At 31.5% G+C, this 24,770-nt stretch overlaps 1 protein-coding gene across 3 annotated transcripts in view; it reads left to right on the forward strand.

Moving 5' to 3' along the window:
* The window catches only part of LOC127277005 (suppressor of hairless protein-like), a 37,044-nt gene extending 12,874 nt beyond the window's left edge, over window positions 1–24,170 (forward strand). For all 3 annotated transcript variants that reach the window (XM_051297791.1, XM_051297792.1, XM_051297793.1), the window contains one exon: window positions 22,317–24,170. In XM_051297791.1, coding sequence (XP_051153748.1) covers window positions 22,393–23,931 — 1,539 coding nt within the window. In that variant the 5' untranslated portion in view covers window positions 22,317–22,392 and the 3' untranslated portion in view covers window positions 23,932–24,170. The remainder of the gene's footprint in view (window positions 1–22,316) is intronic.
* Window positions 24,171–24,770: the final 600 nt, after the last annotated feature.

Raw genomic sequence — 24,770 nt, forward strand, 5'->3', positions numbered from 1 at the left:
ATATATATAATGATTTTTAAAGCTTTTTTGACGAGCTACACGCTGTTAATAAAATTTTTTTTTTTTAAATAACATTTGACCTTGAAATTCAAGGTCAAAATGTTAATTTACATTTATCTCAAAATCGGATTTTTTAAAATTATTTTTAACTATCTCAATGGAAAGCTTGACTAATTTCCTACAAAACATGTAATTTTCAGAGTGGGATCTTTTAAAGTTTTTGAGATATTAATTAATTAATTAATGTTCATAACAAATGAAATATTTTACAAACGAATAAAGTTACCGTAATTCTGAAGTTAGTAATTGAAAGTTAACGTAATTCCGCATCCAACGAGCCCTATATGAAGTATTTTGGATAAGTAGATTGTTAATAAACAATTAGTTAACATTGCAATTGTTTATTAACAATCTACTTATCCAAAATACTTCATATAGGGCTCGTTGGATGCGGAATTAGCTTAACTTTCAATTGGTAAGTTCAGAATTACCATAACTTTATTTGTTTGTAAAATATTTTATTTTTTACTAACAAGAAGCATCCAAAAGCCCTATATGAAGTATTTTTGTTCAATTTTAGTTAAATAACAATAAAAAATGAAATATCTTACAAACAAATAAAGTTATCGTAAATCTAATCTTACCAGTTGAAAGTTAAGCTAATTCCGCATCCAACGAGCCCTATATGAAGTATTTTGGATAAGTAGATTGTTAATAAACAATTGCAATGTTAACTAATTGTTTATTAACAATCTACTTATCCAAAATACTTCATATAGGGCTCGTTGGATGCGGAATTACGTTAACTTTCAATTACTAACTTCAGAATTACGGTAACTTTATTCGTTTGTAAAATATTTCATTTGTTATGAACATTAATTAATTAATTAATTAATATCTCAAAAACTTTAAAAGATCCCACTCTGAAAATTACATGTTTTGTAGGAAATTAGTCAAGCTTTCCATTGAGATAGTTAAAAATAATTTTAAAAAATCCGATTTTGAGATAAATGTAAATTAACATTTTGACCTTGAATTTCAAGGTCAAATGTTATTTAAAAAAAAAAAATTTTATTAACAGCGTGTAGCTCGTCAAAAAAGCTTTAAAAATCATTATATATATGTTAACTTTTATGCATTCTACTTATAAATATTGTACATTGAAAAAAATTTTTTTTTTCAAAAGTCAAAAATTAAAAACGTTGTAATTTAAAAACTATTTTATTAAATTCAATAATAATTGATTTTTAGACTTTCACCAACAATAACAACATTTTAGAAAAGTATGGATTAAATTCGAGAACTTTTAATTTTTTGTTCGGACATTTCAGGAATTTTGCCTCATGTATATTACATTTATTAACAATAAAAGTAATGGATATGGCATTTATATAAATAAAAATAATTTTATAATTATATTAAAAATATGTAAGTAATTTAACGATAAAAACATTTTGAATTTAACATAAAGGAGCGCCATAAACATCACCAGTATTAACAGATTGACGGCAACTAGCCAGCGTGGCCCCGTGGTGAGCGTAGTAGGTTTGTGAGCGTCAGGTCGTGGGTTCGGTGCCCAGTGCGAGAGATATTTTTCAAATTTGATTAGGTGTTATTTCCACAGGTGTTGTTAATTAATCTTAAGTTATAAAACAAAAATAGTAAAAAACTTAGAATTAAATTAATTAAATAATAAAAATAATTTTTTTTGAATTACTAATAATAACACAGCCCCACAAAAAAAAGTGTCAAGTAAATCTTAAAATTTTTTCAAAATTCGTCCGCCATATTGGATCCGTCATTTTGGATTTTGAAAATCTAACTTCAGATTCGTAATCAGCTACACAAAAAACCCTCAGATACCAAGTTTGAAGTTAATACATCAATTTTTAAAAAAATAGCCTACCTCTCAAAATCCGACAGGTTTTTGGAGGTTAGAAAAAAATCCTGACGTGATGGAGCAAAACGGACTTCGGATTCGTGTTCAGCGCGTCAAAATACATAGGGTTAGGATATTCCGGTCAAAAGTACATGACACTTTTTTTTTGGTGGGGCTGTGTAATTAAATAAGGAGATAAGTTGTATTGACTTATAAGAATCCTATACAACTTATTTCCTTATCTCCATATTATTAATAAAATAAAATCATATTATTAATGAATACTAATGTTGTTTTAATCTTATCTATAAATATAATAATACGTAATATTAATAGTATTATTATTATTATTTTTACGAGGGAAATGGAAAATCTGCATAACCCTGGTGGCCTACTTTCAAGTCAGATACCTGGAGCCCGTACTCTCAGGTTATGTGGGGATGACCGCTCTTGTTCTGGTCGACCCACTAAAAACCACACCCTTTTTGAGACTTTAACTCCACTGGCGGAACTGCTATTAAGCTTTATACATCGCCAGTGGAAGTCTCCTTACCGTTGCTCTCGGTCCCAAATCCTTAACTGAGGGCCAGCGCCAGAAGAAGGAGAGCCAGTTAAGGTCTCCCCTGTCCCTCGCGTGCACCCAGCCGAGCAGCAGGATTTCTCCATGTTAACCTCCTCCTGTCGTCCTCCTTCGTCCTCATTACAGTTGTAATAAAGGACTCGACGCTCCTCCAAGAGTCCGCGCTCTGCAACATAATCGAAACCATGCTCTCGACTTTGACTTCAGTGCCAACAGCCGAGAACATGGCTTGCCTAAGTTCACGCCAGTGCCCGCAGAAAAAGAGCGTGTGCTCTGCGTCGTCAGTGTGTATTGCTTCGTCGACGCCCGAACCGTTGCAATACACACATCTCGCTTCTGTTTCTATTTGAAATCGATAAAAATACTGTCCGAAACAACCATGACCTGACAACGCTTGTGTAAGGTAGTAGCCTTGTTAATTATTATTATTATTAAGAATTATTGAACGCATGAATCAAGATCAGGCCAGCTTGTCTAACTTTAGACCGCAGCATGAAACTTTCGTTCCACTTCTGATCAGAGGCTCGACAAGACCGTCTGGCCTGGCTCTATAGAGAAGTTAGACGGTCTGTCCAGCGTTCTGCCAGCGCCCCGAAATTTTTTTACATGGGTTCTTTTGCTTCCATATAAATCCGGCCCTGAATTTCTAAAAACATCGTCCACCATATTGGATCCGCCATTTTGAATTTTGTAAAACTAACATCGAATTAGTAATCAGCGACCCCAAAAACCCCTGGATACCAATTTTCAGAAAACAAATTTTTTTGTAAATTTTCGGTACTTTTTCTCGAATTTCTTCTGCTAACGAGGGGATTAAGATAATTTTTCCACTTTTATTTAAAAAAAAAACTTAAAATTTTGTTAAAAAAATGTCTTTGAAAAATACAGGTCCTCAACTGAATTAAAAAAATTATATGACTATGAAAAAGTAGTTCAAAGAACTAAGAATATACCCAGATAGCATGCAAGTCTGCTGCCAACTTGCAGCCGATTTGCATTACAAGTTTTGCAAGTTTCCTGAAAGTCTTCTGCAAGTCTACTGCAAGTTTGCTGTAAGCTTTCTGAAAGTCTTTTGCAAGCCTTCTGCAAGTTTGCTGCAAGCTAGCTGGAAACTATTATTAATTTATTATTCAATTTATTAATTAATTAATTATTAATTTAATTTTAGATACAAATTCCCTTTAATATGTATTTTGGTACAATAAGATTTTGTAGTTGTTTCAGTTTTTTTAGTTGATTTAACTACATTTTTTAGTAAAATGAACTGCTAATTATTAAATATTATAAAAAATTTAATCATCGACAAATAAGTGGAATAAAAATTTCAAAATATTAATTGTAAATTCAATACAAATTCATTTTTGAAAGAATTAATTATAGAAAGATATCGAAGAATAAAAATGTAATAATTACATAGAATAATATATTACAATTCTAATAAATAAAGAAGTATGTAAATAAAAATCCATACTTAAAAAATCTAAGAACGAGTTAATCAAATAAACAATCACATTTGATTGGTATAGAGCCATAAAACAATTTATTAATAGAATAAAGAATAAAACATGTATAAATTACATTTCTGAATATGGATAAAGTTGAAGATCAAAAACACGGTAACCGATCGAGGCTCATGTTACAACTGAGAAGCGGATTAGGAATTAACATTGCGGTGTCAAAATATAAAACTATAATGAACCCTTTCTCTTGAATAAAATCACTCAGTCAAATGAGCGCGTGAATTTAAAGTATAATAATGCGAGTTTGCCACACACATCTCCACCACGCCCTCTCAAACTGCATTCCAATTAATCTGTTTATTTATTTCTCAGTGAGACCAAGTTTAACTAAACATCTTTCATGACTCACTCTTGGCAATGGTTTTGTCAAAATATCCGCTACCATTTCGGTATAAATCAAAATTCGATCACACTTACTAAAGTGCAGCTCTCGTAGCAAACTTCGTAAATACGAAGTCTCTGGCAGGTTCGGCCAAATTTACATACTCTGCCTCTGTCGAGGATAGGGCAACCGCTTTTTGTTTTTGAGATTTCCACGTAACAGCCGCTCCTGACATCAAAAACGTAATTAGAGTGCTTAAAGCAGGCTATCATTTGCCTGAATATTCTGTGCATGGAATAATGGAATAGGACCTCGGTTCTATTCTGTTGGTTTTAAGAAATCCGAGGTAATGATTAATAGGGACAGATAGGGGCATTCGTATTGCGATGTTAGATGTAAAATTCTTGGATCATCGCAAGACGGACAGAAGCGAAAGCATTTACCAAAAATGTTTTCATTAATCAAGAACGAAAGTTAGAGGTTTGAAGGCGATCAGCAACCGCCCTAGTTCTAACCATAAACGATGGCAGCTAGCGATCCGCCGGAGATCCTCCGATGACTCGGCGGGCTTCCGGGGTTCCGGGGAAGTATGGTTTCAAAGCTGAAACTTAAAGGAATTGACGTAAGGGCACCACCAGGAGTGGAGCCTGCGGCTTAATTTGACTCAACACGGGAAACCTCACCAGGCCCGGACACCGGAAGGATAGACTGATTGAGAGCTCTTTCTTGATTCGGTAGGTGGTGCATGTCCGTTCTTAGTTGATGGAGCGATTTGTCTGGTTAATTCTGATAACGAACGAGACTCTAGCCTGCTAAATAGGCGTTCCTTAAGGTATCTTGAAGGCTCCCGGCTTCGGTCGGTGGGTTTTTACTACCAACGTACAAATAAATCTTCTTAGAGGGACAGTGCGGCTTCTAGCCGCACGAGATTGAGTAATAACAGGTCTGTGATGCCCTTAGATGTTCTGGGCGGCACGCGCGCTACACTGAAGGAATCAGCGTGTCTTCCCTGGCTGAAAGGCCCGGGTAACCCGCTGAACCTCCTTCTTGCTAGGGATTGGGGCTTTCAATTATTCCAAATGAACGAGGAATTCCCAGTAAGCGCGAGTCATAAGCTCGCGTTGATTACGTCCCTGCTCTTTGTACACACCGCCCGTCGCTACTACCGATTGTATGATTTAGTGAGGTCTTCGGACAGGTGCGCGGCAGTGTTTCGGCATTGCCGATGTTGCCGGGAAGATGACAAAACTTGATCATTTAGAGGAAGTAAAAGTCGTAACCTTGTATATAACCATTTTTTTTTAATTTGATTTTATTTGCTTCCTGAATTACTTCCAATTCATGATGTTGGCCAATCTCGTAGATACCACTATTATGTCGTCCACGTAAATCAACACCAAAAGAATTTCACCATCGGAAATAATATAAAATAAGCAAGGTTCATTCTGCGTAGGTTTTAATTCCAGATTCAATAATTTTTCACTTAATTTTGAGTACCATTGGCGGCCAGCTTGTTTAAGGCCATATAAAGCCTTTCGAAGTTTACAAACACTTGCACCTGATCGTAAATCCTTTAACATCATGTGACACTTGATTCTAATTTTCGATGAATCACCTTCTCGAGATAAAATCCTTTGCAGCAACTCATTTAACATCATAGGTATTTTGACGTCCGTGAAGCTGGCCGGAACATACCGTAATATGAAAATATTTACTACATGAGAATTAAGGGCTAATTACGGCTGTGTGTCTTGAATTTTGGGCTTTTGATTTATTTAAGGAAAATGACACCCGGCTAACTTCATATTGAAGCTGGCTGGAAACACGCATAGCTTCTATATTACTGCTCCAATTAACTTCTAAGTGGCAGAAACATTTAGGGCTCATTAAGCCCTTTAAGAATACTCTATATTATTAGTTGAAAAGTTTCAGTTTTATAAAAAAAGTCGTGGTTCCGGCCTGCTTCACATTGAAGCTGGCCGGAAACACGCATAACTTCTATGTTACTGCTCCTATTAACTTCTAAGTGGTTAAAAAATTTAGGGCTCATTCAGGATTACTAAAAAAACGCAATTTCTTATTCAGAGCACTACCATTTTATAAGAAATTTCTTCAATAAAGATTTTTATGTATTTTAAGGTTTCTATTGTAACCGATATTATGATACCCGCCGCTTCTTCAACAGAAAATGATGTAATTTTAATTGTTTTATTATAAGCAATGTTCATGTACGTATACAGCAGTGCACTCAATGATGGTAAAGTGTGTTGCATGTGAATTTAATGTAAAATTTTGTATTTAAATAACGTTTTATTGGCAATTATAATTTGCCGTAAACGTGACATATAAATAAATTTTCGAAATTCGAAATGCTTTACATGAAAATTAATCTGGTTTGAGATATTTGTCACTATTAAACTACTAAGAGAAATACAAGTCTAGAAACAGGAGGTTCAACTTCGGTAGTGGGGGTACAGGACAAATACGTAAGAGTATGGTCTTCTGAAATTAATTAAAAAAAGGACTCTATTCAATGCTTTTTTTTACTGGGAATCTTGTAACTTTTTGCATCAATCTAATTGAAAATTGAAGTTACTATAAACATTCATGTACGTACGAGACCACTGCCAGTTGTTCGGGTGAAGTAAATATTTTCTACTTAATATAGGTATTGCAAAAAAATCAGAAACAGTACATTTTTTTACTTAATCTTTAACTTAATCAAAATATGTATTTTTTGTCACAAAACAATTTAAGTTATGATAATAACTTTATCATTTGTATAAATAAATATTATTCTTATTTACAAACGTATTAAGGATTTTACCACGGAAGAAGTAGTTTTTCCTAATTTTGCAATTCACCATACTTGAAATAAATATTTAACTTTAAATTAAAAATTAAATCATTATTAAATAATTAATAACCAAACTATTATTGTAACATTACACAGCCCCACAAAAAAAAGTGTCGTGCGCGGCAGACCAGACTAGTCATTTCCCATGTATTTTGACGCGCTGAACACGAATCCGAAGTCCGTTTTGCTCCATCACGTCAGGATTTTTTTCTAACCTCCAAAAACCTGTCGGATTTTGAGAGGTAGGCTATTTTTTTTAAAAAATTGATGGATTTACTTCAAAATTGGTATCTAGGGGTTTTTTGGGTCGCTGATTACGAATCTGAAGTTAGATTTTCAAAATTTAAAATGGCGGCTCCAATATGGCGGACGAATTTTGTAAAAATTGATGGATTTACTTCAAACTTCGTATCTAGGGGTTTTTTGGGTCGCTGATTACGAATCTGAAGTTAGATTTTCAAAACTAGAAATGGAAATTCTTATATACATAAGTAAGGTATTTACGTCTTTTTATGGTAGCGCACTCTTTTGTCCTCAAAGGATCTGTGTAATGGTTTTCTTTTCAAATTGGTGCCTCCAGGTACAATATCCCTTTTCAGCATCCAACAGTAGTTGGCCATCATATTTACATCCCATCTTCCTTGATAACGACGCTCAAAATCTTTCAGATCTTGATGGAATCGTTCTCCTTGTTCTTCACTGTAATCTCTCAAATTTTCAGGGAATTGATCCCGATGCGAGTCTAAGTAATGCAACTTTATGCTCATTAAGCATCCTAACTTACCAAAGTTTTTAATCATATCACTAACTATTTGCTCCCAATTTTCACTCTTGTGATTACCCAGAAAATTTTCGACAACTGCTTTGAAACTAAGCCATGCGGCTTTCTCCTTTTTATTCATCTGGGTGATAAATTGCTCATCTTTTAACAATTTGCGAATACGTGGTCCGTCGAAAACCCCTTCTTTTAGTTTCGCATCAGAGATTTCTGGAAACTTTTGTTCCAGGTATTTGAAACAGTTTCCTTTTTTATCTAAGGCTTTGACAAACTGTTCAATTGCTCCTAGTTTCGTGTGTAAGGGCGGAATTATCACCTTTGAAGGGTCGATATCGTCCGCCATATTGGAGCCGCCATTTTAAATGTTGAAAATCTAACTTTAGATTCGTAATCAGCGACCCAAAAAACCCCTAGATACCAATATTGAAGTAAATCCATCAATTTTTACAAAATTCGTCCGCCATATTGGAGCCGCCATTTTGAATTTTGAAAATCTAACTTCAAATTCTTCATCAGCGACCCAAAAAACCCCTAGATACCAATTTTGAAGTAAATCCATCAATTTTTAAAAAAATAGCCTACCTCTCAAAATCCGACAGGTTTTTGGAGGTTAGAAAAAAATCCTGACGTGATGGAGAAAACGGACTTCGGATTCGTGTTCAGCGCGTCAAAATACATGGGAAATGACTAGTTTGGTCTGCCGCGCACGACACTTTTTTTTTTTTGTGGGGCTGTGTTATTATTAATTATTATTGTTTTTTTCCCTTCTGAGAAAAAAACTAATTTAGATGAATTAAAATGAATTAACTTGTTTGGCAAGATTCAATTCATATTTATCGCTAAGCAAGATTCAGTGAAGCCCCGACGAATTGAAAAGATTAAATCTCAAAAGTTTGTCCATTGAATTGAGACGAATAGAGAGTTTGAAAGTTGAATACAGCTTTGTCGAATTCAAGAGAATTCCCAGATAACAAAATGCCTGCATAATAGCAGGCCGTGTGCCGGACCTCAGTCCGATTGATCGGACTAACGTGCCGGCACATAAGCAGCGCAATGTACGCGCCATTGCTGGCGATATCGCCCGCCCGCGGTCCGATCCATTAAAGTACAGAAAATGTTTTTTACTAAAATAAAAATTGAAACTACGTCTATGTAGATACGTTTAATGATTATTTAAACAATTTCAGTAAAAAAATTACACGTGCTGATTAACATTTTGAAAATGTGTTCTGGTAATTTTTTTTATCAGATAATCAACCATCTCATTGATTAAATAGCTAAAAAAAGAGTGTTCAAAAATATTTCGTTAGTAAAAAATGAGCTGTTTTCGGAATTTAATCACGGATATGCATATATTTAATTCAGTATCATTATTTACAATACTTATCTTAAAGTTGAATTATCTCACGCACACAAGGGGAATCGAAACCGCGACCGAACGCAAACTAAACCTAATGCCTAACCAACTGATCTATCAACGCACTTGCTTTTATTTACAAGAATTCTGTCCTAAAAATGAACTATAAAATACTTTTATTTAAAATTATTGTTTTTCAAAATTTCATTTATTCAAATATTCTTCTTAGAATTAATTATTTTTATTATAAATAGATCAAACATTTTGAATATTATTATATAGATTGTAATAATTTTCAAGATATTCTATGATTATTTTTTGTGTCATTAAGAATATTCGTATAATCGCATGATTGTTAAATGCAATATATATTATATTCATTAAAATAATAAATTTTTCACTAATGATTAATTATATTTACGAATTCATCAAACTTAAGTAGCAAACAAGTTACAAAAGAAATTCTAAAATTATTCTTGTAAATTATATCGATGGCCCCTAAATGAAAACACGTTTTTCGCGAGTGCAGATAGAAAACACACTATTAAATAAAACAAATAGAAAACATCTTATTCAAAATGACAGTTGTTTGAAGGCTATGTTACAATTTTAATTAATGGTTATTTTTAAAGTATGAATGATACATTATAATTTAAATTAATTTAAACGTTTATATTGTGTCAAACTAACGTTGTATCCTTAAATTACTTTATTTAGACATTTGATATTGGCTTAAAATAAAAACATAGCAAAAGTTAAGAAAATTAGGATACAAAATTTTCAGATGAGTTTTCTATTTTTTTTCGTAAATAAGGGTGTTTTTTGTTTGCTCTCGCGAATAACGTGTTTTCATTTAGGAGCCATCGATATAAATTCTCAATGTAACATTAATAATTAAATCTATCTTTATTTTATTAATTCATTAATTTATTTCTTTGTTAAAGTAAGACAAAATAAATATTTCGAAGTCAAACTTATTACCTTTATTAAAAGTTTTCATAGTTTTTTTAAATTTATTCCATCCAATTTTCAATTTATTATTCAATTAATTCAATTCGTTTCATGAATTTTTATTTGTTTAATATTTAGTACAATTTTTAAAAAACTTTTCAGTTAATCGTTTAATTTTTTTAAGGATTTTCTTTTTTTCCCACACATCACATTATATTTCATAAACATTTCATGAATATTTCATTGAAAGATTTGAAATATTTCAATGCAAGGTTCATGAAATGTTGATGAAAACAGGAAAATGTCCGCCTATAAGAAATATTGCCGTGAAATTTTGCTGAAATATTACACATTAAGACTCCTGCAATATTACAAATGAAGACTCTGCAATATTCAGAAAATATTTCAAAGAAAGTTAGAAACTTTTTTAAAATACGAAATCAATCGTTATTTTCTAACATGTTCAACACCTTAGGATCCTTAGCATCATTTAAGTTGGAATTTTTCTATAATATTTTAATGAAATATTTCAGCAAAATTACACGGTAATATTACTTATAGGCGGACATTTCCCTAATTTCAGCAATATTTCAAGGACTTTACATTGGAATATTTTAAAATGTCAATGAAATATTTCAGAAATATTTAGAAAATATCATGTGCTGTGTGTGTTTATACGTTATTTTCTCATTTTGTTGTTAAGTTCCTTTATAATTTTTTATCATTCTTTGCTCATTTAATAAATTTTATAGTTTTTCATAATTTTTTCATTTCTTAGAAATGTTGTCCCTTCTCTAAACTGAATAACTTTTTCCTTATATATTTTTTTTTAATAGATTCTAGTCAGTTTTTTTTTGCATTTTTTCCTGTATTTTTACAAATTTCCCAATTAATCGTTCCTATATTTCAATAGTTTTTCGTTCTGTTATAACATTTTCTTTAATTTTTTAAAAATATTTCTGTAAATCATTTCAATTTTTTTTAATTTTCAGATTCTTTTTATATTCGTTTATATATTCTTTTATTTTCTTACAACATTTTATTTTATACAATTTTTAACATTTCATAATTTTTTTAAAATTTAAAGCTGTTTAGTTTTTGTTTTGGGAATTTTTAAATATTTTAAGCTTTTTTCGTTCTTTAAAGCTTTGTTCTTACATTTTTTAAACTCCTTCATTTTATGAATAATCTCCTTAACTTTCTTATATTTTAAGAATTTTCTTTTCTTAACATTTCTATAGTGTGTTTTACAAAACTTAAGTTATTAGGATTTTTATACTTATTAAACTGCTTAATTTATTAAAAATTTGTTGGCTTATATTTTCCTCATCTTTTTGATAATTTACTTTACTTTTTAAATTTTTTATTCATGATTTTTTAGATATTTTAAAAAGTATTCTACATTTTTAAAAATTTGTGAATTATTTTTTAATAAATCTTGTTATTTTCTCTTATCCCTAGATTTATTCTTTTATTTATATTTTTATATATTATTTTGAACCATAAAAAAAATTATTGCAAACTTGTTTTGCTTATCACTCCAAAAAAATAAAATATCAATAAAAATTAATTTATTTATAAATTATTTAATTTTATTAGTGAAAGTAATACTTTTTTTATTTATAATGAAGATTCAAAAACAGAAATTTAAACAAGCCTATTGGCAGATATATCCTGGACAAAAGATCCGGATAATATGTCAGGAATATTACGAGCACGATGCTGGCACAGTCGGTCTTGTCATAAAGTAGGTGGCACAAAAGGTGCTTTACAGCAGGGACACGGTCCGCCGCTCGATGTGCCTGTAACGTGCCAGACACGTTTGTTATCTGGGACTAACCTAGTTGGTTAGGTTGTTTCTTTATGCGCGGCGAACCCGGGTTCAATCCCCAGTCCCTCCGAATTTATTTCAAAAAATTTCTGCGTTAATATTAATAATAAATAAACATAAGTTAAGGCAAAAATGAAGGAAGAAAATGAAATAATTAATTAAAAAAAAATTTTTTTATTATATTTATAAATTTAATTTTTATGTTTATTATCTTAAGTAATAAATAAAGTTTAAAAAATATTAAATAAATAAAGAATATAATAATAATAAAATAATAAATATATAATAAAAAATAATTTATATTAATAAATTATATAAAATATATATGATATAAGAGATTCTTTTTCAATCGCCCCAGCCCAAAAAGTCAATGTTCTGGGATTGGCTTCATACTTTGGTAAATTGTTGTCCTATATGATAGTAATAAATCCCTAAAATATAAACTCATTAAAAAAATATTTGTAGAAAGTAGAGGGGGTTGAAGTTTTGATGTTAAGGGTAACATTGTCATTTTCAAATCCGTATAACTATGACAAAAGTTAATGGATTTTAATTTATCTATAATGAATTTTAATGCATTTTTCACGTACTTTTCAAAAATGTATATGAAATTAAAAAAAAATTTTGACCCCTTTTTTCCAAAATCAACCCTTATTTTTCGATTTTCACCCCTTCGGGTATTTTTTTTTTTTTTTATTTTCATTGGAAAGCTGAGGTTTTTTCCGATGAGCTATGTAAATATGAAAGTGGGACAACAATAATTTTGTGAGAAACAGAATATTAAAGCAGGCGGTGCCGATAAGGGTGACGTTAAGGGTAACATTGTCATTTTCAAATCCGTATAACTATAACAAAAGTTAATGGATTTTAATTTATCTATAATGAATTTTAATGCATTTTTTACGTACTTTTCAAAAATGTTTACAAAATTTAAAAAAAAATGTTCACCAAAAGGCGGTGCCTACCTAAATCCTCGAAGATGATCTCCAGGTAAGGTAAGCGCTCCAGGTAAGCGGTGCCGTTATCGGCACCGCCTGCTTTAATATTCTGTTTCTCACAAAATTATTGTTGTCCCACTTTCATATTTACATAGCTCATCGGAAAAAACCTCAGCTTTCCAATGAAAATAAAAAAAAAAAAAAAAATACCCGAAGGGGTGAAAATCGAAAAATAAGGGTTGATTTTGGAAAAAAGGGGTCAAAATTTTTTTTTAATTTCATATACATTTTTGAAAAGTACGTGAAAAATGCATTAAAATTCATTATAGATAAATTAAAATCCATTAACTTTTGTCATAGTTATACGGATTTGAAAATGACAATGTTACCCTTAACATCAAAACTTCAACCCCCTCTACTTTCTACAAATATTTTTTTAATGAGTTTATATTTTAGGGATTTATTACTATATCATATAGGACAACAATTTACCAAAGTATGAAGCCAATCCCAGAACATTGACTTTTTGGGCTGGGGCGATTGAAAAAGAATCTCTCATATATAAGGGAGAGTCGGTAGTGGCGAGACACGTTTTGTTTTTTTGTTATAGCACTCAAATTTTCAAGAACATCAAGTCTGTATATATATCCATGGACAGGTGTGACTCTATACTGTAAATTTAACTTATACAGTTACAGAACAGATATCGGAAAAAAAAGTTATTGCCGATTTACGATAATGTCTCGCGACTACCGACATAAAAAATCGTCCGTAGTGGCGAAACACTATCTTAAAATCAGAGTCTTCATCGTTCAAACGTAACAAAAACAAAGGAATCAAAGAGAAAGAGTATAATAATCGATGCCTTTAAATCATAATATTGTTTCATTCAATCATAAAAATACAGGTAAATATTTTTCTGATTATGAGCCGCTAATCCATGTCACAGTTACTAAAAACAAATAAGCTTTTCTTCCTGTTCATCTTTTTCAATTTAAACTATAGTTATGAAAAATATTGTCGACAAAACGTACAAAAATTATATCAAATTCATTAGGACATGTACAGTATTATTAGATATAAAAAAGCCACTGCCGACAACAAGTGTCTCGCCAATGCGGAAACAGCATTTTTCGGTAATGACGATGTACAATCCTATGCATCGAACAATAATTCATAGTGCTCTGGAAATTTTAAAGGAAACTTAAATACTAAAGACTCAAAACATTTAACCCTTCAGAAAATTCCGGAAATTTTTATATATTATCACTTATACCGATGGGAAATAAAACTTTTAAAATATCTTGAAACTGTTATTAACAGTATAGCGATATTTCGTACATCAAAAATGTATGTATCATATTGAAAAGTTAAAGCACAATAAAACATGACTTTCTGACCAGAAGTGCCAGCACAGTTAGTTCAGCTGTCTGAAATATCCTAATGTCTCGCCACTGCGGACAACGCCCTATATATATATATATATGGGACGTTTCACGTCAACCGGCCCAAAGCTATGTCCAAAATTCTATGCAATAAAAATAAACATGTAATAGATGAAAAAACTCGTAAATTTATCCCCTTTCAATTGCAAAGTGGCAGAATTGAAAATTCAAAATGGCGTCCTTACTATGTCAAGTGGAAGCGGCTAACTTCAGAAATAAGTAATTATGTTTATTAATTTTTTTTTAAAAATTATGCAAAAATTTAAGGTCACCACATATTTTAATGTTTTTGGGGTCGCTGATTACGAATCTGAAGTCAGTTTTTCAAAATTCAAAATAGCGGATCCAATATGGCGGAATATTTTTTAAAAATTAATTGAATTTGCTTGAAACTTGTTACTCGGGGGTTTTCGAGGTCGCTAATTACGAATCTGAAGTCAGTTTTTCAAAATTCAAAATGGCGGACGAATTTTTTAAAAATTTATTGAATTTGCTTGAAACTTATTCAGACTTCGTAAGATATGTTTTAGCGATTGTCATTTTTTTCACGATGTTCAAATGTTTTTATTAAACCCTCAGTGTGTCAACTGTAAAGGATCATGTGATGGCATAGGAGCTATTTTAAAGAGAGAAGCCACTCGTGCTAGCTTGCAATCCTCACCAGACAAAGCCTTTTTAAATGCAGAGACTCTTTACCTATGGGCTAAGCAAAATATCAAGACTTCGCAGATTTTCTTTTACAACAAGCAACAACACGAGAGAGTGAAACGAAAACTTGCTAGTAGATTTTCTAGAGCACCTAGTGTTAAAAATATTCAATCTGCTCATTCTTTTATTGTAACATCAGAGAAACAATTAAAAATATTCAAATATTCAGATGCACCTCATCCTATTGCAGTTATGCAATATTAAAATATAATTACATTGGGCTGGATGTATTTTGTAAATTTAATTCAAACAGCCTTTTTTAAGGCCACCAAAAAATTATAGTTATTAAAATTACAACAATCAGCCTTTTTCAAGGCTACCATATTCTTACAGTTCATAATTATAACTATCGGCCTTTTTAAAGGCCACAAAGTAATTAGGGGCCGTCCATAAATTACGTCACGCTAATTTCAACATTATTTCCACCCTCCCCTCTTCAGATCACAAATCGTCACATACCTTTTGACCCCCCTAGTGTGACGTCACATTGGAAAACAACCCCCCTCGTAAATTTTCTATATCTAATCAAGAAAAAATATTATTTTGCTTAAAACGTAATAAACATTTATTTTTGACAAAAAAAGTTTACAATCAACAAACAATAAACATTTAAAGTAATATTATTTTAATCTATAAAGTTTTTCTACTTTAATCTTTTAATATAATCATTTTTTTTAAAAGTCTATTTACTTTCTTCCCAAACAGATTGCAGATGATCCTTGATTGTTATAATGGGTGCATTTGCACTGATTTCCGTCGGTATTTCCATATTCTCCTGATCGATATATTCTTCGTCGAACCACTCTGCTTTCGCATTATTTTCAATATTATATATTATTGCCAGAAGTTCTCTTTGACGTTTAGCTGCAATTCGTTGAGGGCGTATTTTTATCGCGGGTAATTTTATTCCACATTGAGTAAAATGTTTATCTAAGTTTTTCAAAGTCGCATAATATAAGCCACAATTCTCACAAACTTTTCGAGAAATTTTTTCTTTAACAGAAGGACACGCTACGTCATAGGGACATTGTTGAAATTCTTCAAACATTTTTGGATAGACAGTTTCCTGAAGCCGTTGAGATAATAGAAGATCAGGATATTTTCCATTTTCTGGATCGAAACAAAAGCTATGATTAGTTTGAACTAAAGGCACCGGAGGAGGCAAAAAACGATTTGGCAAAACTTGAAGCAAAGAACTTCGAAACTTGGAACAGCAGTTTTCGTCAGAACACTTTATGATTTGTAGACAATACTGACTATTTCGAACATGACGATTTTGCCATTCAACAGATTTTGTCAGCAGTGATGAAGTATCAATTTCTGATAAATCTGATTCGATGAACTCGCTAACTACTGGAAACTGATCGATCACGAGATTTGACCATATTTCGCCGAGAGTCTTAGCAGCAAATGCAAAGTTCTCTTTTTCTTTGTCGATAGTTCTACCTTTGTCGTCTAAATGAGTCCCGAAATAATCGTGCGGTAATATAACTCCTGCCAGCTCTTTACTTAAAGGAGCCATACGCCTTTCAGCTCTATTAAAGGCACTTCGGCCAGGAGCATTGCATACAACATAAAGAGCATCAAGATTGTATTTAAGAAAATGATGAATGGAAGCCGAAATAACCTTAGTATAACGCGGATTCTCGTCGGGTCCGCCATCGACAGTAAAAATTCCAATAGGTTTTATGATTTCTTCACATGCGTCATTTTTTGTTTTCACGAAATCATCCAATTCTGTTAACTGCATAAGTTTGTCAATATCTATGGCATAAGAGTATGCTGTAGGTGAAGAGTGTTTTGCAGAACGGATTGCAATGTAAGTGGGTCCAGAATAAGTTACTGCATCAAGCTTTCCGAATTTATTTGTTTCGATTTTAATTCCTGCATAAACGGACGGAATAAGTTTATGGGCAGGAGCGATAGTCCAGTCATGATCAGGTAATGATATTCTATATTCTAAGTGCATCAGCAAAGGGGCTTGTTTTTTGGCAGCTGTTAAATCAATGGGCATTTTTGCTTTGTCGTCTTGGCTTATAAAAAAAACCTGTTTCGGACCAAGAATTGAAGCCAGGTTTTCTAAATTGTGAATCGTTGCCGAACAAAAAGCTGCGTCAATATGATTTTTGTGCTTGTCATTTTGTGCTCTGATGAGTTTATCAGGAACTGTTGAAATGTGTTTTTTCCCTTCCAAAGTGTTAGATCTATGAGGAAGTAGACGTAAATATACTGCAGATCTGCTGAGAGTAAAACCGAAATCATTTTTTAAAGTTTCAGTTAATTCATCTAGAGTTTTGATACTTCTAATTACGTCAGTTTGTCGCCTTTCATGAGCTGCACTACCATGGATAGCAATGTTAATAATTGTCTTCAAAAGTTCTGGCTGATCATCTTCGATTGAAGGGCGTCCTACTTTGTCTCTGATACGAAGCTGCTTCTTTATTATTAAATTTTCATCCGCTATTTCTTGTAGTGCTCGTTTTCGATTTCCTCGGTACTTCGAAGCTCGATCCTGACTTCTCACTGTTGAAGATAACTTTTTTTCAGCCTCTATTAATTCCGATTTTTTCTTTCGTAATTTCGCATTTTCGTCCGAACTTAAAAGATTCACGTTATCTCTGACAGTGAGCGCTACAATTTCCGAATTTAATATTTGGATTTGATTTTTCAGTCGGTCTTGAGCAGGAGTTTCTCGTTTCTTTTCTTGATCTTTATTCTTATTTGGTGCTACTTCTTGAAGAATATTTTCATCATTATCCGATTGTTCATTATTGACCAAAGAAGGTGCAGCAGATGAAGACGTTGAAGAACAAGTCGTAGATGGCGAATTTGAAATTTTATTTTTTTCGATTTGATCTTTTTTTGCGTCGAAACTCTACATAAAAAAGAATACATTAATATCATTAAATAAAATAATTTATAAAATTGTTGCTAAATTATTAAATAAATAACTTGATAGATTTTATGAGTTAAATGAATTACTCAATAAAATTAATCTTATTTACATTTGCCCAAAACATGTCAAGTTTGGCTTTTCTTTTTCGTATTATGCCAACCAATTCCTGAAGCTTAGCATTCAATTTATTTTTAAAATCTTCACTGAATTTAATTGAATTCCAAAATGCAATACATTGTTTTTGTAATTCTCCCAAATTAGTGTTTGGAAATGCTTCTTTATATTTTGAAAATAAATTTTGAAAATCGTTTTTTTTCTCCATAATACCTAAAAAATTAATTATAATATTACTTAATATATATATACTCATTAATTGCTAAAATATTTCCATTAAATTATATCCGTTTTTGAGAATTGAATATATAACAGTAATAAAGAATTGAAAAAAACTATACAAATTGAAATGTAGATTGATTAATTGAAAAAATTACTTTTAGGTTAGCTTTTTATATATCGCATATAACTTAGAAATTTAAATGAATTACATAATTAATTGTTGGTTTCATAATACTTATTCAACTTTAAAAAATACTAATTTTTGCTCAATATACTGCTAAAAAAGAAAAAAGTGAAGACGTTTCTTTTTAAGGATTCGTTTTGCACTTAAGCTCTCGACCGATTCAGGAAAATAGAAGAGGACTTTATTTTCTAAATAGAAAGTAATATTGAACGCTAATATTGTTCCTACATGAAAAAAGTTCTAAATATGAAATAGAACGTCGTAGCAATAAATATATTTACATTTTATACATTTTACAATACGAACTTCATCATATACAAAAACATTGCAACCTAACCTATAAAATAAGAATTTCTTCAACTTTATTATTAATATTTTAATTTAATTCACAATACAATACCTTTCTTTTTACGAACACATAATAAGAGTAATAATAATTAAGAAAAAATGCTGTAGATTAATTCCTTTAACTCAAGTATCTGTCAAAATAATTCTTATATGCGGCAATTTGCAATTTGTTTAGGTTGTTATTCAAAGAATAAAGGCGAGCATGTAACTGACTGCCAACAGATAAGTATATTTACGTTGTCGGTAAAATAGGATTACACATATTAAGGGTTCGCACACAATTGTGTATGCTGTACTTTGCAGAAGTTGATTGGTTCAAATATATTATGTTTTTGATTAGATTATTTTTGTACTGTTAATAGAACTGACAAAAATTTTTTTATTCTTCTTTCAAGCGTAACGTCACATTTTCTTTACACCCCTCCCCCCTAACGTCACAAATCATCACACATTAGTAATTCCACCCCCCCCCCTCGGCGGCGTGACGTAATTTATGGACGGCCCCTTATATTGGATTTGCCATTTTGAATTTTGAAAAACTGACTTCAGATTCGTAATCAGCGACCTCGAAAACATTAAAATATGTGGTGACCTAAAATTTTTGCATAATTTTCTAAAAGAAATTAATAAATATATTTACTTATTTCTGAAGTTAGCCGCTTCCACTTGACATAGTAAGGACGTTATTTTGAATTTTCAATTCTGCAACTTTGCAATTGAAAGGGGATGAGTTTACGAGTATTTTCATGTATTACATGTTTATTTTTATTGCATAAAATTTTGGACATAGCTTTGGGCCGGTTGATGTGAAACGTCCCATATATATATATATATATATATATATTCCAATTACACATTTTCAAAAGAAACAGGCAAACTATATAATATCATTATGGAAAGAAGATCCCCATTCACCTGGACAGACATATCCTCGAGTTTATCAACTTGTTTGAACTCGGAAGGTTGTATCGATAGAAACCTGCTGTAGTTGAAGATATCAGCTAAATTTTTTTCAGTGTAGAAATTAAGCTAATTTTTTCCTTCCATTAAGAAAAAATAATTATAATTTCGTTTAAAAATTATAATTTAGAAATAAAAATTAAACAAATTCTCTTTTTTGACTTATAAAAAAACTAGAATTTTTTTCAAAAACTGTGATTGAGAAAAAGAAATTATTCAAAATTCAAAAAATTTACAGCCCTGCAAATGTATTATTATTTGAGGCATTCTCTAAAAAAAGCCACTTAAAAATTTTTTTTTTGAAAATATATATGTTTCAGTATATGTAAAAACTAAAATAAAAAACATGATTTCAGTTCCGTGTAATACGGGGTTGCCATACTGGCAGGGGTCACACGTTTTTGAAAAATAATTTTCAAACCGCTATAACTTTAAAATGAATGAATACACACATAGTTAATAATAATTAATAATTAATAATTTTCAAACCGCTATAACTTTAAAATGAATGAACACCCACATAGTTTTTTCTGCAGAATTTTCTAAACTTTTAAACTATGTACCGCAAAAATTAAAAAAAATATTTCATAGAAAAAATTGAATTTTTTTTTAACCCCTTATGCCCCCTTCGATTTTTTTCAAAACTACCTTAAAATGTTCCTTATTTCATCAGCTTTTTATTCCCCAAATAGAATTTTGGGACAGCAATATTTGTATGACTTATAAATTAAAGAGCAGCTCAGCGGAACGCTCTCAATCTGAGCAAATGCTGTCGTGTATAGAATTTGAGCACCAAAAAATACCACTAGGTATCTGGATTTTAATTTATGACTCATACAAATATTGCTGTCCTAAAATTCCCTGTGGAGGATAAAAAGGTGATGAAATAAGAAACATTTCTATGAAATATTTTTTTTAATTTTTGCGGTACATAGTTTAAAAGTTTAGGAAGTTCTGCAGAAAAAACTCTGGGTATTTTAAAATTCATTCATTACACTGAGAAAACTGGAGGTGTGAATGGTGTATTTCATTATTGAGATTATTTTCCAATAGTCTCTCAAATATAAACTCTTTATCCCTTTAAATGTTCACTTCAAACCTCCAGCCCACATAGCACCTTTATTTCCAGGAAGTTTCCAGGAAAATATTCAAGGTAACTTCGGAAGTTTCCACTGGTAACTTTGTGGAAACTTCCTGTTTATTTCCCTGAATCTGAAAATGTCTTAGGTCCGGTAGTTTCCCTTATTAACTTCCTGTTAACTTCCTTGGTTAAGTTCCAAAAAATTATCTTAGTAAATTTTCAGGAATATTGCATAGGAAAATTCATAGATTTTTAAATTGTTATTTTCCAAGAATTTACTATAAAATTTTCTGCAGTATTTGCAATATATATCGAAAATTGAAGAAAACAATTTTTCTTTCCAAAAAAAATTATCAAAAATGGCTAAAATAGACATTTTTTGACCCTTTATGCTTCATTTACCAAAAATCCCGACGTGTTGGTGCATTTTGAAGGTCAGATTCGTTTTCAAGACAAAAAATGTTAGAAAAATCACCTATAACTATTTTAGATACGTACCCTCGCAGGACTGTGTTTTTTGTCAACCTCAAAAATCCGTAGCATGGTATTTCATATAATTATACCTATTCTCAATTTTGCTCATGTGTTAAAGAATTAATATTAAGAGCTTAATTATTCCATAATATTGTTCGAATCAACTTAAAAATCATTAATTTACAGTTTCCAATAGAAATTTTTACTATAACCCACATAGCATAACTGTTTGCAGCAAGTTTATAATGCCAGGTTGCAAGTTACACGATAAATTTGCTGCAAAATTATGGTAAATAGCGAATTATAGCAAACTTGAAGAAATCTTGCAGCAAATTAATTTACAAATTAAATTAATTAAATTAATTTACAAATTGAATTAATTAAATTAATTTACAAATTGAATTATTTAAATTAATTTACAAATTAAATTAATCAAATTAATAAATTTTCCTATTGCACTTTGAGCTGCGCAATAGATTTGAGTCTCCTATCTTCCAAGTAGGAAATAAAGTAGCAAAATATTAACATAATTAAATTTTTTTTTAATTTTTCTGTAAAATTTGTTATAAAAATTTGCTGCAAACTTGCAATGCAAAGTTTAAAAACTATTTGCCATAATTTTGCAAAAAATTTACCGTGCCAACTTGTAACTTGTCATTGTCAACTTGCTGCAAACAGTTATGCTATCTGGGAATTTGATTATTTTGTAATATATTTCCTTAAATCAAATCAAACCGAATCTTGATCGAGTTCGATTAGATCTCGGTTTTCTCAATCTATCATGGCATCTATGATGAAGCAAAAAGAAATACTAAAAACCTTTAGTACTATATTTTGGCAACGGTTTTTTAGAATATTTTTTTCTTTTCAGGTATACAATGACATGATGCATCTACCTTGAGGATAAATTTGCAGTATCAAAATAAGTAAGGAGTATCAAGTTAAATATGCCACATCATTTTGGTTTACCAACTATGGCACACGGCATACAGTCTCCGCCTTCACCAACAGCCGTAATGTCTATATATCCTCGCTACAGGGCTGGCGTCTACAGTCCAGAACATCAAGATCAAAGGTTAACACGCGAAGCTATGGAACGTTACTTGCGCGACAGGAGTGATATGGTTATTGTAATTTTACATGCTAAAGTTGCTCAAAAATCGTATGGTAATGAAAAACGCTTCTTCTGTCCCCCGCCTTGTATTTATTTATTTGGCGAAGGTTGGCGAATGAGACAAGAACAAATGCTCAGAGATGGTGAATCCGAACAATCTTCGCAATTGTGCGCTTTCATAGGAATTGGAAATTCCGATCAGGATATGCAACAGCTCGATCTCAATAATGGTAAACAATACTGCGCCGCTAAAACATTGTATATATCCGATTCAGATAAGAGAAAACATTTCATGCTTTCTGTTAAAATGTTTTACGGTAGTGGACATGATATTGGAGTTTTTCATAGTAAGCGAATAAAGGTTATATCGAAACCTTCAAAAAAGAAACAGTCTTTAAAAAATGCTGATCTTTGTATTGCCAGTGGGACTAAAGTGGCTCTTTTTAATCGTTTACGTTCACAGACGGTTAGTACAAGATATTTACATGTTGAAAATGGAAATTTTCATGCTAGTTCAACGCAATGGGGTGCGTTTACAATTCATCTTTTAGACGACAATGAAAGTGAATCAGAAGAATTTCAAGTTCGTGACGGTTACGTTCACTATGGTAGTACGGTAAAATTGGTTTGTTCCGTAACTGGAATGGCACTACCTCGATTAGTTATTCGTAAAGTTGATAAGCAAATGGCAAGTTTAGAAGCCGATGATCCTGTCTCGCAATTACATAAATGTGCATTCTACATGAAGGACACGGATCATATGTATTTGTGTCTTTCTCAGGAGAGGATAATTCAGTTTCAAGCAACTCCCTGTCCAAAAGATGCGAGCAAAGAGATGATAAATGATGGTGCATGCTGGACAATAATTAGTACTGATAAAGCTGAATATCAATTTTTTGAAGGAATGGGCCCAGTGCGTTCGCCAGTAACTCCAGTCCCACTTGTTCACAGTTTGCATCTAAACGGTGGTGGTGATGTTGCAATGCTTGAATTAACTGGTGATAATTTTACACCAAATCTTCGCGTTTGGTTCGGTGATGTTGAAGCTGAAACTATGTATAGATGTCAAGAGAGTATGTTGTGTGTCGTTCCGGATATATCGCTGTTTAGAGGTGAGTGGCTGTGGGTTCGTCAACCAACTCAAGTTCCTGTTTCTCTAGTGCGTAACGATGGTATTATTTATGCCACTGGATTAACATTCACCTATACTCCAGAACCGGGACCACGTCCTCATTGTCCACCTGCAGATGAAGTGATGAGAGCACCTCGTTCTGCACAAAATCAAGCTAGTATGCTAACTATAGCTAGTATAGTGTCAGCTATAGCTGATGTTCCATGGAGCACACATCAACCAACGCAAGGAGGTCTCTGATACTTTCTTTCAATTTGCAAACAGAATCAAAGCAGTTATAGTGCAAATTCCCTGTCTTTTATGTTCGACAATAGACTCATTTCTCTGAACATTTATGAAAGGAAAACGAACAAAACAGTTTAACAGAACTTTGTTTGTATTTTAATAATTAACGTTTCACAAATTGTTGAAACTATGTGTAAAATATTATACAAAAAATCTAAAGAGATGGAAAAATGAATAAACTTATTTTTAATAAATGCGATAATTCTAATTCTTCACGGAGAGAAATAGATGGTACGGGGTACTATCTAAATAGTACCAGGTACCATATTTGATCTTACATATACGGACAGCAATCTAGATTCTATCAGTAACAATCCAGATTGTACGGAGTAACGTCTTGATTGTAGTGGGTAACATAACCATACTTTTTGTAACATCTTTGATAGTACCGAGTAGCATAATGATAGTACCGGATAACATCTACTTTTTACCATCTTAAGATCATAAATTCTTACCATCTATTTCTCTCCGTGTTGAGACATTTTTTTTAATAAAGAGTAGATTTTATATAAATTTAATAACATTAATTAAAATACTGTAGTTATTTGAATTTCTTATAATATTGCTATCAATATTCATGAAATACATGGTCGATTTTTAATAAACTGTTATTTTTGTGTCATTTATCAGCTTTGTAAACATATGTTACGTTCGACAACGCAACATTAATAGTTAATTTTAATTAAATTTTCGAGTCTAGACTCTTTTGTCCACAAATGTTTGAATTTAAAAGAACTGAAAATATCATAATACACTAAAATCTCTTTGGAAGGTGAAAAAAAATAATAAGCAAT

Source organism: Leptopilina boulardi, unplaced genomic scaffold (assembly GCF_019393585.1).
Source record: "Leptopilina boulardi isolate dan_hultmark-lab unplaced genomic scaffold, ZJU_Lbou_2.1 LbouV2_162, whole genome shotgun sequence".
Taxonomy (NCBI): Eukaryota; Metazoa; Arthropoda; class Insecta; order Hymenoptera; family Figitidae; genus Leptopilina; species Leptopilina boulardi.